The 14,017-nt window shown below is 36.5% G+C and overlaps 1 protein-coding gene across 1 annotated transcript in view; it reads right to left on the reverse strand.

The window, feature by feature from the left end:
- The window catches only part of PPHLN1 (periphilin 1), a 135,985-nt gene that overhangs the window by 51,230 nt on the left and 70,738 nt on the right, over positions 1-14,017 (reverse strand). Inside the window, exons 4-5 of the mRNA XM_044679109.1 lie at positions 4,351-4,468; positions 1,592-1,732 (exon numbers count right to left, since the gene is read on the reverse strand). Coding sequence (XP_044535044.1) covers positions 1,592-1,732; positions 4,351-4,468 — 259 coding nt within the window. The remainder of the gene's footprint in view (positions 1-1,591; positions 1,733-4,350; positions 4,469-14,017) is intronic.

Below are 14,017 nucleotides of genomic sequence, written 5' to 3' on the forward strand. Positions count from 1 at the left end.
CTGACTGGAGAGAAAACAGAATAGGATTACTTGTACATGTAAAAAGGTTAGCTTTGGTAAGGAGTGAGACCACTTCATTGTATGAGACAAGGGTGAGGGAGGAGAAAGTGGCAGAAGGTACCTGAGTGATATAAGATGAGGAAGAGAAGAGAAGAGGGACTTGATAGAATGGCTTCAATCTTTTTCTGTAAATTATGAGGCAAAGTTCTCAGTTAAGTGGGGAGGTTTAAGGAGGAATGGAAACGTTTGGAAGAGCTATTGCAGAAAATGGAATGATGAGCTGATAAACTAGAGAAGTATGGCAGAATTGTCTAGCAGCAATGAGGCCTAGTTGAGATTGTGCAACATAAATTTGTAGTAGACCCTGGCAGACTATTTGAGTGATTTTCTCTATCTTCAGCAGCAGCACATGTGTATGTGTGATGAATGGTGTGAGTAATCCAAGACTTAAGTTTGACTCAGCAACATAAGGGGGTTATAGATTCAAAAGAACTGAACTGGTTCACCAAGGTGTTAAAATGGGAAGGAGGGAATATATAGACTATTGCAAGGAAGATGGCCTAGGAGAGAAGTGAAAATAGGGTCTTTGGCACATAGACACATTAAAGAAAGAACTTTTACAAATAGCAAGAAAACACTAAAATTAAATACTGATTCCAGTGTCATCATTATCCATTTGTGTCACAAGCTGCCTCAAGATAACAGGAGTTAGCATTTATATAGCACCTACTCTGTAACAGGAACTATTTTAAGCACTTTACAAATATTGTCTCATTTAATTTCTAAAGAGTTTCATAATCTGAACCAGTAGTTTTATTTGTTAGACTATTTTATGTATAATGGAGTAAATACACTTTCTGTAGCCATTACTGATGTTTAGAAATTTGAAACTCTTCCTCCCACTCCCAATCCTACTTAAAAAAAAAATAATTTGACAACTTACAAAAATGAAAAAATTTTAATTTGCAATTCCTTATATTATTTTTATCTTGACATATAAATTATTCAAATTATCCTACCTTCAGCATTCAATTTAGTTTATTAACAAATAAAGAGTTCTTTTCTGATTACTACATTAGGGAGGTTTCTAGAGCTGTGGTGACCAAATTTTTTAAAAATATAGATATCTATCACAAAAATGGACACTTATTCCTAATATATGTATATTTTTTTACAAATTAAATACATGTACTATTTCAGTAATGTTGGTAAAACAGTCTTTTTTTCCCCCTTCTTTCTGAAAGGGGTCATTATCAACATTTAATGTGAAAGTATAGGGGACAGCTGAATGACTCAGTGGATTGAGAGCCAGGCCTAGAGATGGGAGGTCCTAGGTTCAAATCTGGCCTCAAAACTTCCCAGCTGTGTGAACCTGGGCAAGTCAACTCCCACTTAACTCCCATTACCTAGCCCTTATTGCTCTTCCACCTTGGAACCAATACACAGTATTGATTGTAAGACAGAAGGTGAAGATTTAAAAAAGAAAAGAAAGCATATATTAAGCTATATTTTCAATAATCTTTATCCATTGAAATGGTTGAGTTAGTTGCACTTAGCGTCACTTATAATGTATTTTGTTAAATTGGAATACCTGTTCAATTTCTTTGGTCTTTGATGCTATTGCTTTTGAGCGACTGGTTACTTGGTTGTCTTCAAACAGTTCTATACTATCTGTGGCATTTGTCTCAGGCTCTTCAGGTTGGTCATTGTATAATGGTGCTGAGGACCCAGCCTTTAAAAAGAATAAAACCAATATTAAATTACTTTTAAAAAATAATGTAATGGATAATTTTGATTATATGAAATTTAAAAGTTTTTGCACAGGCAAAATTAGAAGGAAAACAGGAGACAGTGGAAAAAATTTCACAAGCTTCTCTGATAAAGGCTTCATTTCTCAAATATGTAAAGAATGGAACCAATTTTATAAAAATAAGAGCCATTCCCCAATTGATAAACAGTAAATGAATAGTTAGTTTTCAGAAAAAGGCTTCAAGGCTATCAATAATCACAAGGGGGAAATGCACTATTGATTGGAGAAAAGCAAATTGAAACAACTCTGAGCTACCACTTCATGCTTATCACATTGGCTAACTTGTCAGAAAAAGAAGATATTGTAGCTCATTTTTGGGGTGAGAAAGAATTAGAGACGGAGGAGATGCCCATCAATTGGAGAATGGCTGAACAGGTCATGATACATGATTGTAATGGGGTAATACTGTGCCACAATAAATGAAAAGGGGGAAGATTTCAAAAAAAGCTGGAAAGACTTATAAGGACACACACAAGGTGAAGTAAGCAGAATTGGAAGAACATGGTACATGGTACAGAAATATTGTAACTATAATTGAGTATGAAAGACACAGTGATCCAAGACAATTAAAAAGAACTCATAAATATTTCACTTTATTTTTCTTTCATTTTTGTGTGTCTGTGGTCTTTTTTTGCAACATGCTAATAATGGAAATGTGTTTTCATGGCTTCATATGTAGAACTGATATACTACCTTCCTTTTCAATGAGAAGGGAAGTAGTGGGAATTTGGAGCTCATAATTCTAAGAGACTAAAAAAAATTTTTAATGTAATTCAGAAATAATGAAATAAAAATAAAATAAATAAAATTATGTAAAAGTTTGTTTCCTATATAGTTTCTAAGATATGATTGGCAGGACAAACTACATTAAAGAAAGAGATAATTCTTAAACATTTAAACTGTTTTTAATGCTTTTGATTCACCATTCATAACAAGTATATATAAAGTAAATAAGGAAAAGTGTGTTTTTCTTAATAGTGGGTGAAATAAGCTTCTAGGCTAATTTATTCCAAAGATAATCTATATACCTGTGATTGAACTAGAATATTTGTAACTTATTTCAGGAATAACCCTTAAAGAAACTACTGTCTACACTGGGAAACAAATGAATGGTATAAGAAGAATCAGAACAGAAATAATTAATTGAGAATTTAAAATACATAAATATGAATAATATAAATAAAGGAGAGAAAAAAAAGGGTAGGTCATTTGAATTATGAATCTGCTGTTTAAAAAATCTGCTATCTGAATTTGAAATTTTCCTACTTCAGGCTATATATACAGACATTATTTCTTTATTTTTACAATTCTAAAGCTTATTTTACTTGAATTTAAGGCAAAGAAGAGACAGAAACATAAGGGGAGGTATTTGCACTGAAACTAGTAGACCCAGGACAGCATGTAGAGTCTCTCCAGCTATATTCCTTAGGAATTTCAGAAGCCTTACTTATTGTGTGTGTGTGTGTGTGTGTGTGTGTGTGTGTGTTTACTTTTATTAGGTACTTACTAACCAACAGGAACAAAAAATTTAACTAAAAAGATACTTTAAAAAGATTATGTGCAAAACCACAAACTCAACATTGTCTAAATATATATAAATTACATATATGCTAATATAAAAATCCTCGTCTTTTTGAGTTCCCTTTGGATTTGTTTTTCTTGGATATTTTTTCTCTTGACTGTGGCTATTACATTAAAAAAATTTTTTTTAGAATATTTTCCCATGGTTACATAATTCATGTTCTTTCCCTCTCCCCTACCACCACTAACCCCACCCCCCCATAGCTGATGCACAATTCCACTGGGTTTTACATGCGTCATTGATCAAGACCTATTTCCATATTATTGATAGTTGCACTAGGGTGATCCTTAGGGTCTACATCCCCAATAATATCCCCATCAACCCATGTGTTCAAGCAGTTTTTTTTTAAGCCCTTACCTTCTGTCTTAGAATCAATATTGTGTATTGGTTCCAAGGCAGATGGGTGGTAAGGGCTAGGCCATGGGGGTTAAGTGACTTGCCCAGGATCACCCAGCTAGGAAGTGTCTGAGACCAGATTTGAACCTAGGACCTCCTGTCTCTAGGTCTGGCTCTCAATCCACCCAGCTGTCCCTATTACATTTTTTGAATGTAATTATAGTATGGATTATTCTTATTCTCCTTTTATCTTTTTGTATATTCTCCTTTATTTTCTTTTTATTTCCTACATTTGTCATTTCAATAACATAATACAATCCGTTTCATTCAAATATCACATCTATTCAGTTATTTCTCCCATTCATTTTATTTGTGTTATTTCCAGTTATTTTGTCATTACAAACAAAGTTTCCATGAATAGTTTCATACATACACATTTTTACCCTATCAATAATGCCCTTAAGTCTTAACTCTTGAAATGAGATCTCTGGGTCAATGAACAGCTTTAGTTTTTAAGGTATAATTCTATCTTGTTTTCTAAAAAAACAATTCGCAGGTGCTCTAGCAATGTAATATTCTGTTTCTCCATATTCCTGTCAGATTCTCAGCTAACATATTTTACCAGGGTGATATTTTGCAAGATTGTTCCGTAAGTAGCAGACATGATCTGTTGCCAAGACCACACTCTTTCCAAAATGAGTCTTTCCACCTTGAGAGCTTTTGTTCCAGTGCCACAGCCCCTCGGGGATGCAGAATTACCTCCAAAGTATGATGAGTGTTGAGGTAAAACTTTTTGTCAACTATACTATCTAAGCCATTGCTACTCCACCAGAAACTGTTTGGAATATGTGTATGCTCAGGCTCAGAACTATTAGTAATCTCATGCAAAATGTGTTGGGGTTCTCCAGATATCTATCATATTTAACTTAATTAAGGTTCTATTCATCTCCTACTTTCTTACTTATTTTTTAGTTAAATTTATCTAGTTCTGAGAAAGGAAAATTAAACTCTATTGCTATTATTATTTTGATATCTATTTTCATCTTAAATTTAGATTTTCTTTTGAAAATCTGTGTGCTATAACACTTGGCACATACAGGTCCAATACTGATAATGCTTCATTATCCATAACTCCCTCTCCCAACACTATACAGTTACCCTGATTATCCCTTCCAATTATATCCATTTTAGCCCCAATGCTATCAGAGATTATGACTGCTATCCCTCCCTTCTCTGGATCAGCTGAGGCATCATATATTCTGTTTCAGCTCCTCACCTTCACTCTGTCTTTCATTTGCAGTGTTTCTTATAAAGAACACATTGCCAGGTGTTAGTTTTTTATCGTTTCTGCTATCCATTTTCTTTGCAGATGTGAATTCATCCCTTAATTCATACACTTATGAATTCAAGTGAATTCATCCATTTAATGTCAGTTACTAGCTATGTATTTTCATTTACTCTGTTCCTCACTGTTTGTTGCCCTCTTCCTTTCCTTATGTTGTATCCCTTCTCAGATGACCAGTTTCTTCTGACCAATACCTGTTCTATTCACATCCTTTCCCCTAAATCCTCCCTTATCCTCTCCCCTTGCCCTCCTAGATCCAAACTGGTCTACCTTTCCAAAAATCACTCCCTTACCACTTTCTCCAATACCTTTTTTTTTTTTTTTAATTTTTAATTTTTTTTTTAAACCCTTAACTTCTGTGTATTGACTTATAGGTGGAAGAGTGGTAAGGGTAGGCAATGGGGGTCAAGTGACTTGCCCAGGGTCACACAGCTGGGAAGTGTCTGAGGCCGGATCTGAACCTAGGACCTCCCGTCTCTAGGCCCGGCTCTCAATCCACTGAGCTACCCAGCTGCCCCCTCCAATACCTTTTATTTCTTCTTCTATCTACCTTTTCCCTTATTCCCTCCTTATTTTCCAAATTGCCTTCCTACTCCTTGATTCCCTTATCCTCTCTCACCTTATGCCCCTAACTCTCAATATGAACTCCCCTCTAGGCATCCCTCTCTTCCCTCCTTTTCTAATTCCCTTGTTCTTTCTCTTACCAGTTTCTTTCTCCCTTATCCCATCCCCCTTTCATCCTATTACTCTGTACATTAAGAAAATTTTTACCTTTCTAATTGTGTATGTTTTCTCTATCTCAGTTCTGATGAAAGTTGGATTCTAGTACTCCAAGCCCTCCATTACCTCCCCTTCTCTGTGATAATTCCTCCTCCTTCTCAGACAGCCATTCTACTCTGCCTCTTCCTGGTCTATTCCACTACCATTTTGGCTCATTCCCTTACATTCCCTTGACGTTGAGTCATCCATTGACAAGTGCCCCTTCAAAATACCCAGGCAGATGCCATTCCCAGGGGCCATAGATGCCATTTTCTCTTAGCAGAATCAAATTATTTGATCTTTTAATGTTGCTTATGATTAACCTTTTGTTATGTTTGTATGTTTCTTATAGAAGACATTTTCTTCTGAGTCCTGGGTTTGCTCAGTAATAGGTGAAAATCCTTTGTTAAATATTTTTTCCCTTTTATAATTACACTTATCTTTGCTGGATTCTATTTTTGGTTATAAGCCCAGTTCTTTTGAGCTGCAACATGCTATAATCCATGTCATGCATTCCTTTAACATTATGGTTGCTAAGTCATGTGCTATTCTGACTGTAGTCCCACAGTATTAATATTTTTTCCTTGTTGCTTATAGTATTTTCTCCCTAATTTGAGGGATACAGAACTTAGCAATGATGTTCCTGTGCATTTTCATCTTTGGTTTTCTTTGAGGTGGTGATTGATGAATTCTTTCAATTCCTATTTTACCCACTATTTCTAAAATTTCTGGAGAGTTTTCCTTGATTTCTTGAGGTATAGTTTCTAAATTCTTTTTATGATCATAACTTTCTAGGAGTCCAAATATTCTTATATTATCTCTCCTTGATCTATTTTGAAGGTCAGCTGATTTTGTGATAAGAAGTTTCAGCTTGTCTCCTAGTATCTAATTTTTTTTTAAATTTTGCTCCTTGTCTTGGGAAATCACCCAGTTCTCTTTGTCTCCCATAGTTCAGCTGGACAGAATAGGTATCCCATCTTTGTTCCTCAGGCCTCCAATGTCCCTCATTTGTTAGCAGTGAGACGCGAGTTCCTGTCCTTAGGGCTGGGGTGTTCTCCTTGTCCAATTCTAGTCCTTAAAACATTATTCTCTTCCCTAAGTTTCTGGACTTCTTTTTCCATTTGGGCAAACCCTCATAATTTTCTTGATCTTCTTGCATTGCTCTTATTTTTTTCCTAATTTTTCTTCCACTTCTCTCATTTCATTTTTTAAAAACTCTTACGTTCTGTCTTAGAATCAATACCGTGTATTGGTTCCAAGGCAGAAGAGTGGTAAGGGTTAGGCAATGGGTCGCATAGCTAGTAAGTGTCTGAGGCCAGATTAGAATCTAGGACTTCTTGTCTCTAGGCCTGGCGCTCAATCCACTGAACCACCCAGCTGTCCCCTCTTCTGTTTCATTTCTGAAGTCTTTTTAAAGCTCTTCCAAAAGCTCTTTTTTGGGTTTGTGGCCTTTTATTGTATTTCTTTGCTATTTTTGAAATAGGTGTTTTTACCTCATTGTCCTCTGAATTTGAGCCAAGAACTTCTCTATCCCCATAATAACTATCAACAGGTGTGCTCTTTCTCCTTTGCTTGTTCATATTTATTTTTAAATTTTAGTAGCCAGGCCAAGAGATTTAATTATGGACTTTTTTCTGAAGTTTCAGAGTACCTCTTATGTTGATGCATGTTACTTTGAGTTTCAGGATATTTTTGTGTTTGTTTTTCATGGGTTCTATTTGGTTGTTACAGTTTTTATAGTCCAGAGTCTGATATACTACTGGTCCCCCACTGAAGCCCCAGTCCATGATTTACGATAGGTGCTCTAACCAGAGCCCAAGAGCAGTTCTGCTGCTGCAACTCCAAGCAGCTAGTCTGCTTCCCCCTATAGCAAAAACCAGGGACTTTACTCTCCTCAGAGTGACCATAGCTGACAGGGCCCCAGACCCTCAGAAAACATACTAACCACGTGCTCCTTCCTCACTCTTCCTCTACCACAGTGGCAGCAGGACAGAGCAGGTGTCCTGTCCATGTTCCTCAGGCCTCCAAAGTATTTATTAGCAATAAGACTTGAGTTCCTTCCCTGGGGCCTGGTATCCACTCCTTTGGTATCCAGGCTAACTGGGGTCTCCTAAACCACAATAAACAGTTACTCCAAGGGCCCTGGGTTCAGATTCCAGTGGTATCTTTGGGGATAGGCTTCCCAGGCTCAGCAAACAAGGTAAGGTTGCTAATCCTGAGCTCTGGAGCTGCTTTGTGGATTGCTTCTGTTTGTTCCGTTCCAGACCCTAGGGCCTATGGCAATTGGACTCAGACCAGGGAAATTAGCCACCTTTTCCCCTAATTGTCCTTGGCTGTTCAGCGATTCCCCGACTCCTATCTATTTTTTTTTTTTTAACAATTACATTATTGTAATTTGATTTTATTATTTATCCTGGGACTCCATTCTAGGAGCATAGGGCCACAACCAGTAGGCAATGGGTCACACAGTCGCTCAGGGTCACCCAGCTGGGAAGTGTCTGAGCCCGGGTTTTGAACCCAGGACCTTTCGTCTCTAGGCCTGGCTCTCAATCCACTGAGCTAGCCCAGCTGCCCCTTCGACTCCTATCTATTTTTGCCACTTTTAATGTTGATTTTATGAAGTTATTTTTGATTCTGTGTGGAGGTTTTAGGAGGGTGAGAAAGCCTTCAGACCCTACTCTTCTACCTTCCTATGTATTTTTTCAATAACAAATGAGGAACCTCTCAAGAGGGAGTAGTAACTTTTTTTTTTTTAAACCCTTATCCTCCGTCTTAGAATCAATACTAACTAGAGGTTCTAAGGCAGAACAGCAGTAAGGGCTGGGCAACTGGGACTAAGTGATTTGCCCAGGATCACAAGTGTCTAAGGCCTTTCAACCCAAAACCTCAAGTCTCTAGGTCAGGTTTCTCTATCCACTAAGCCACCTAACTGTCCTATAGAAGTCATAACTTTTGAGGTAATATAGCTCATTATAAGAAGTTCATTTTAAGCAATTAAGCATAATTTTATTTTTGGCTTTCAGTATCCTGAGACATTTAATGGAGAAAAGCAAAAAAAATTCAAATAATTTCTGTGGGTAAATTTACTGTTATTTCATATCCCTTTGTATAATTTTCGTAAAATCCAAGTTTAAAAATTTTTTTCTGAGAGAAATTTCAGGAAAAGAAGCTCACTAACTTTCCAAATCAAGAAAGTAAACTCTTAAAGATGGCGCGATAAAGAAGCCTGCAGAAATCACACACTGCATCAAAAGATCCAGAATGAACTTTGGGATATAGTGAATCAAACTGAAGAGGGTTGAACACATTTATTTTGAATGTAAACTCTTATGCCAAAGGGGATTGCCCCCTAATTGGCTTTTGTCAATGTGCCTACCAAACACTGGTTTTGCTCTCTTCTTCTTTTATTTCCTTCTTATCTCTCAACTATTGTAACTTCCTCTTAGAAAGTGCAGTATTGTATGTATCTTTAGCTAGAAGATCATTAGAGGTATAAGCTGTATATTTGAAATGATTCATTGGGGAGACTAGGCATATAAATCTGGAAGATTACAACATGTTTGTCTCTCAATAGAATCACAGGGGGGATTCTGAAAGGGAATTTTTTTAATCTTAATCTAGTACTTGGAGTGCTACACCCTTTTAACTTAATCAGTCAGGAATTTGTGAATTCTTTTGATGAGAGTTTATACCCTCAGAGGACTGGAGGTGGATCCCATCACACTAACCCCTGGGCAGTGCTAGGCAAATTGAGAGACTTTGATTGTTTCCTGAGATGTGATAGACCAGCCCATAGTGAAAGGAATTAGGAACCAGAGAGACAAGAAATGACATGGAAAAAACTGCTTATAAAAGCCAAGAGCATGCTGGGTCACTTCTTCTGCTTCTTCTGAGCCAGTGGCTCTTGCTAAGGGAGGACCTATGTGCTGGTGTCTCTGCATTGGATTCTTCAGCATGACACTTCTGCATTGGAGGATTTCTGCGTTGGTGTCTTTGAGTTAGAGGACTTCTGTTTTGGAGGCTGAGACTCTCCAGCTCCTCTGGCCAGAGATTGGAACTTTGTCAGGGAGCAAACTAGATTTCTTCAGTGCAGACTTAAGAAGTGGTAGGCTACACAATTCCCCTATCACCTTCCTACATTTCCCTCTTTACTATCTCTACCCTGCTGTAATAAAGCTACTAAACCTGCTAACAGCTTCGTGACTTAAGAGTTAATTTTATAAACAGTGACTACAATAATTTTAATTCTTACATTTGTCAAACCCATTTTTAATACACCTTATAAATTCAGTCTTGTAAATAGTTCACCTATAAGTATCACAAAAGAAAATTATATAAAGGATGCTAGTTTTATTTCATTTCCAATTCATTATATTTTTGACATTGTGTTAGGATGGGAGGAGGGGGGAAAGAAGAGAACAAGAGAAAAATAAAGATTTGTGTAATAATTTTTGGTATTCATTTGCAAAACTATACTCAACTTTTTGCTGTGATGTAGCATAGTATGGCAGAAACTGGAAAAAGAAAGCTGAGAGTGAAGTGGCACAAAGTACAATGCTATAGAAAGCAAAAGAAGCTAATACATAGCTGTGGGTACAATGGATTAGCTGTTCATAGTACTAAGGTTCATAGATGCAATGACACCAGGCTACTTTTGTTTCCAAATTCAATTTTTATCTCAATTGGGGCAGGGTTCAAATCTTTAACTATTGGGAAACTATTTTTTTCCTTATGACTCACCATTTCCTTTATTTCTACAAAACAGTGAACATCAATAATTATATCCTGATTGAGGAAAAAACCAAACTGATGGTTTAGAGTTTAAACAAGTCCATCTGTCATGAAGCATTGATTCTGAAGGCTTGGAGCTCAGAGCTTTAGTTCCAGTATCTTTGGTTTTGGCATCCTTTGGGTCAGTGGATTCAATAGGTTTGAGGTCAATAGGCTTAATGGTCTTGGAATCATTGGCCTTAGAAGCCTTAGAGCCACTGGGTATCATGACCTTATAATCATACTTGGTAGCCTTGAGGACAGAATTGGTGAGCTTTGCTTCAGATCTGGCTGCCTTGGGATCAGACTTGGTGACTTGTTGTCAGAGTTGGGGCCTTGGAGACCTTGGTATTAAATTTGGTGGCCTTTAGTGCCAATCAAGAGGACTTGAACATTTAGTGGCCATCTTGGGGCAAAAACACTAGGCACTGGACTTGTGGATCTTGGGCCTGAGGTACTTGCCCAGGAGGCCAAGGTATTGAGGGCCTTGCTAGCTTGGGCCCTGATATTTTTTATGGTGGCCTGTTAGCTTCTTCAGCTCTTTCTTGCTTGTGCTATTTTTGTGATTGATTGTGGGTGGTATGGTTCTTAGACTTAGTCCTCTTTACTCTACCACCTGCACTAATAAGGCACTCCACAAAGTAGAAGAGGCCAAGAACAAGGGAGAAAAAGGAGAAACTATACATCCCCCAAGTTGCTTCTGGAATTATTACATTTCCAAGCCTACATGTTAAAATATAATATAATGAGAGTGTATTTAGGATTTTACTCAAAAAGAAAACTCTCAGGTAAGGAAGCAAGGACATTTTCTCTAGAAATGTTCATTGGCACCCTCTGCACAATTTAACAGTTTCAGAAAGTTGGCAAGACAACTAAGAGTCATGTGTAAGGGCCATCTTGACTTCAAGATTAGCTCCCTCCACTATTTGTTGACTTTTATTATAAGTAAACCATAACAAGTATTTAATCAAATAAGCCTCAGTTTTAACAAAATAATGAGAGGACAAATATTTAAGTTGAAAATCAAACAGTTAATGAAGTCAAAAATGGCTTTTAAAAAAGGTTAAACTTTTTAAAAAACATAAATGATCCTTACATTACATCTTAGAATCAATATTAAGTATTAGTTCCAAGGCAGAAGGGCAATAAGGGCCAGGCAATTGGGTTTAAGGGACTTGCCCTGAGTCACATAGCTAGGAAGTGTCAGAGGCCAGATATGAACCTAGAACCTCCCATTTTTAGGCCTGGTTTTCTATCCAGTGAGCCACCTAGCTGCCCCAAAGTTAATGTTTAAAATGTTCACTAAAATAAAGCTAAATTTTTCTCTAGTCACACATTTCTTCTTGTACTCCACACACATTTCTCTGAACTTTATCACTTCACTAACCCAAAGAATCACAGAATTTCAAAACTAGACAGGACCTCAGTAGATATCTAGTCTAACACAATCTAAATAAGAACCTTCTCTATATAGTATAGTAGTTAGAGGCAGCTAGATAGCACAGTGGATTGAGCACCAGGCCTGGAGTCAAGAAGACCTGAGTTTAAATCTGACCTCTAACACTTCTTTGCTATGGGACTATGGGTAAATAAGTCACTTAACCTTGACTGCCTAGCCCTCGCTACACCTGGCTTAGAACTGATAGTAAAATAAAAGGTAAGGATTTTAAAAAGAAGACAGAGAAGTAGTTTTCCAGCTTTTGCTTTTAAATCTCAAATAAAGAACATATTAAGAAGAATATATTAGACTGGAATTACCTCTAATTTTTGTTTACATTTGCTTCATTGCAATTTTCATTCCACTACTCTCAGTTCTGCCTTCTGAGGCAAGATAAAACAAATCTAATGCCTTTTCCAGATGAGGCCTTTTCAGTGCTCAGACATTATCAGGCCCCAAATTGCATGCCACCTCATCCCACTTTTATTTCTGTTTTCCTTGGCTTTCCTCACTCTCAATCAATCATTCTTAGTTTTAGTGGCCTGACACAACTCTTCTGTTACTTAACCTTTCAAAGTTTGCCAATTAATTCCTTATAACTCTACCCCAATCTCTTTAGTTGACATCCCTTTTTCCCTCCCCATCAGAATTGCTTCCTCATCTTTTGAATTTCATTCTTTACAGTTGACTTGTATAGATTTTTGATCCACAAAACTCTTGCTACCTGTCCTTCCATTGATCCTTTTGAAATCTACTCTCCCTAAGTCTAGGGTATATACTGGACCTTGTACAACTTTCTTTTGTTTACCAAAAATTTTAAAGAAAGAGGTATTGCTTCCCTCAAGGTCTCTATCATTCCATTCCAATAAAGAGTTTGTCTCTGTTGGAGAAAATAAGATCCAAAATAGAAATATCACTTCTTTGTTCTTTTGTCTTTTAAACTATTAAATTATAATCATGATAAGGCAATAAATTAATTGTTATGCATTTGGCAGACAGCTCCAAGAGGTGTCTAATCAGTACTATAACATGCCTCTGAGTCAGTATTATGATCTGTTCCTGAACTCCTCTTTCTGTCTATGCTATCAGTAAGTTACTCTGATAACAATATCCAAATGAGATTCTCAAAATGAGAAGTGGGTTATAAGGCTATGTTTACAGAGTAGTAATTATTGTTAGATACAAAAAGTTCTAAAACTCTTAAGAAATGCTAGTGATGCTGAGTAGGAGGCCAAATTTTTTTTTAATAGGAACAATCTTGTCACCTTATTCTTACAAAAACATATTCAGCAGGACAGCTATTTGGCTCAGTGGATAGAGCCAGGCCTGGAAATCAGAAGTCTTGAGTTCAAAACTAATCTTAGACACTTCCTAGCTGTGTGACTCTGGGTCAATCTCTTAACCTCAAATGCCCAGCTCTTACCATTCTTCTGCATTGGAATCAATACTTAGTATCAATTCTAAAACAGAAGATAAGGGTTTGTTGGCTTTTTAATGCACCTAGCACCTTATTTTAAGCTGGAAAAAGTAAACATATTCAGGTTTGACTGAATTAGATACATGCACCAAATGTAGTGAGTCTTTTTTTTTTTTTTCAAAAGTTCAGCGTACCAGATAATTTTCCATTTTTTTAAACCAATGTCACATTTTGGAGGATATATTCCTGTTATTACTAAAAGTTATTACTATATAACCACAATTAGTTATATAATCAATATTATTCCTACCATTAATAGCTGTAAATGTTTAATGATAATTATGCTAAAGCTTACCCAAAAAAACTTCTTTAAACTAAAATTCCCTGATAAATATACTACCCCAGGACATCTAAAGAATTCTGGGAAACTATCTAGCAGGAATGTCTAACTTGCTAGCTTTGAGATCTTAATTTAGAAGCATGTATTAAATAACCATTATTTGTGCTATAATAGTAAGAAAACCTTGTCTTATTTAACAATTAACATACAAATGATGATT

Source organism: Gracilinanus agilis, chromosome 5, assembly GCF_016433145.1.
Source record: "Gracilinanus agilis isolate LMUSP501 chromosome 5, AgileGrace, whole genome shotgun sequence".
In the NCBI taxonomy this organism is placed as follows: Eukaryota; Metazoa; Chordata; class Mammalia; order Didelphimorphia; family Didelphidae; genus Gracilinanus; species Gracilinanus agilis.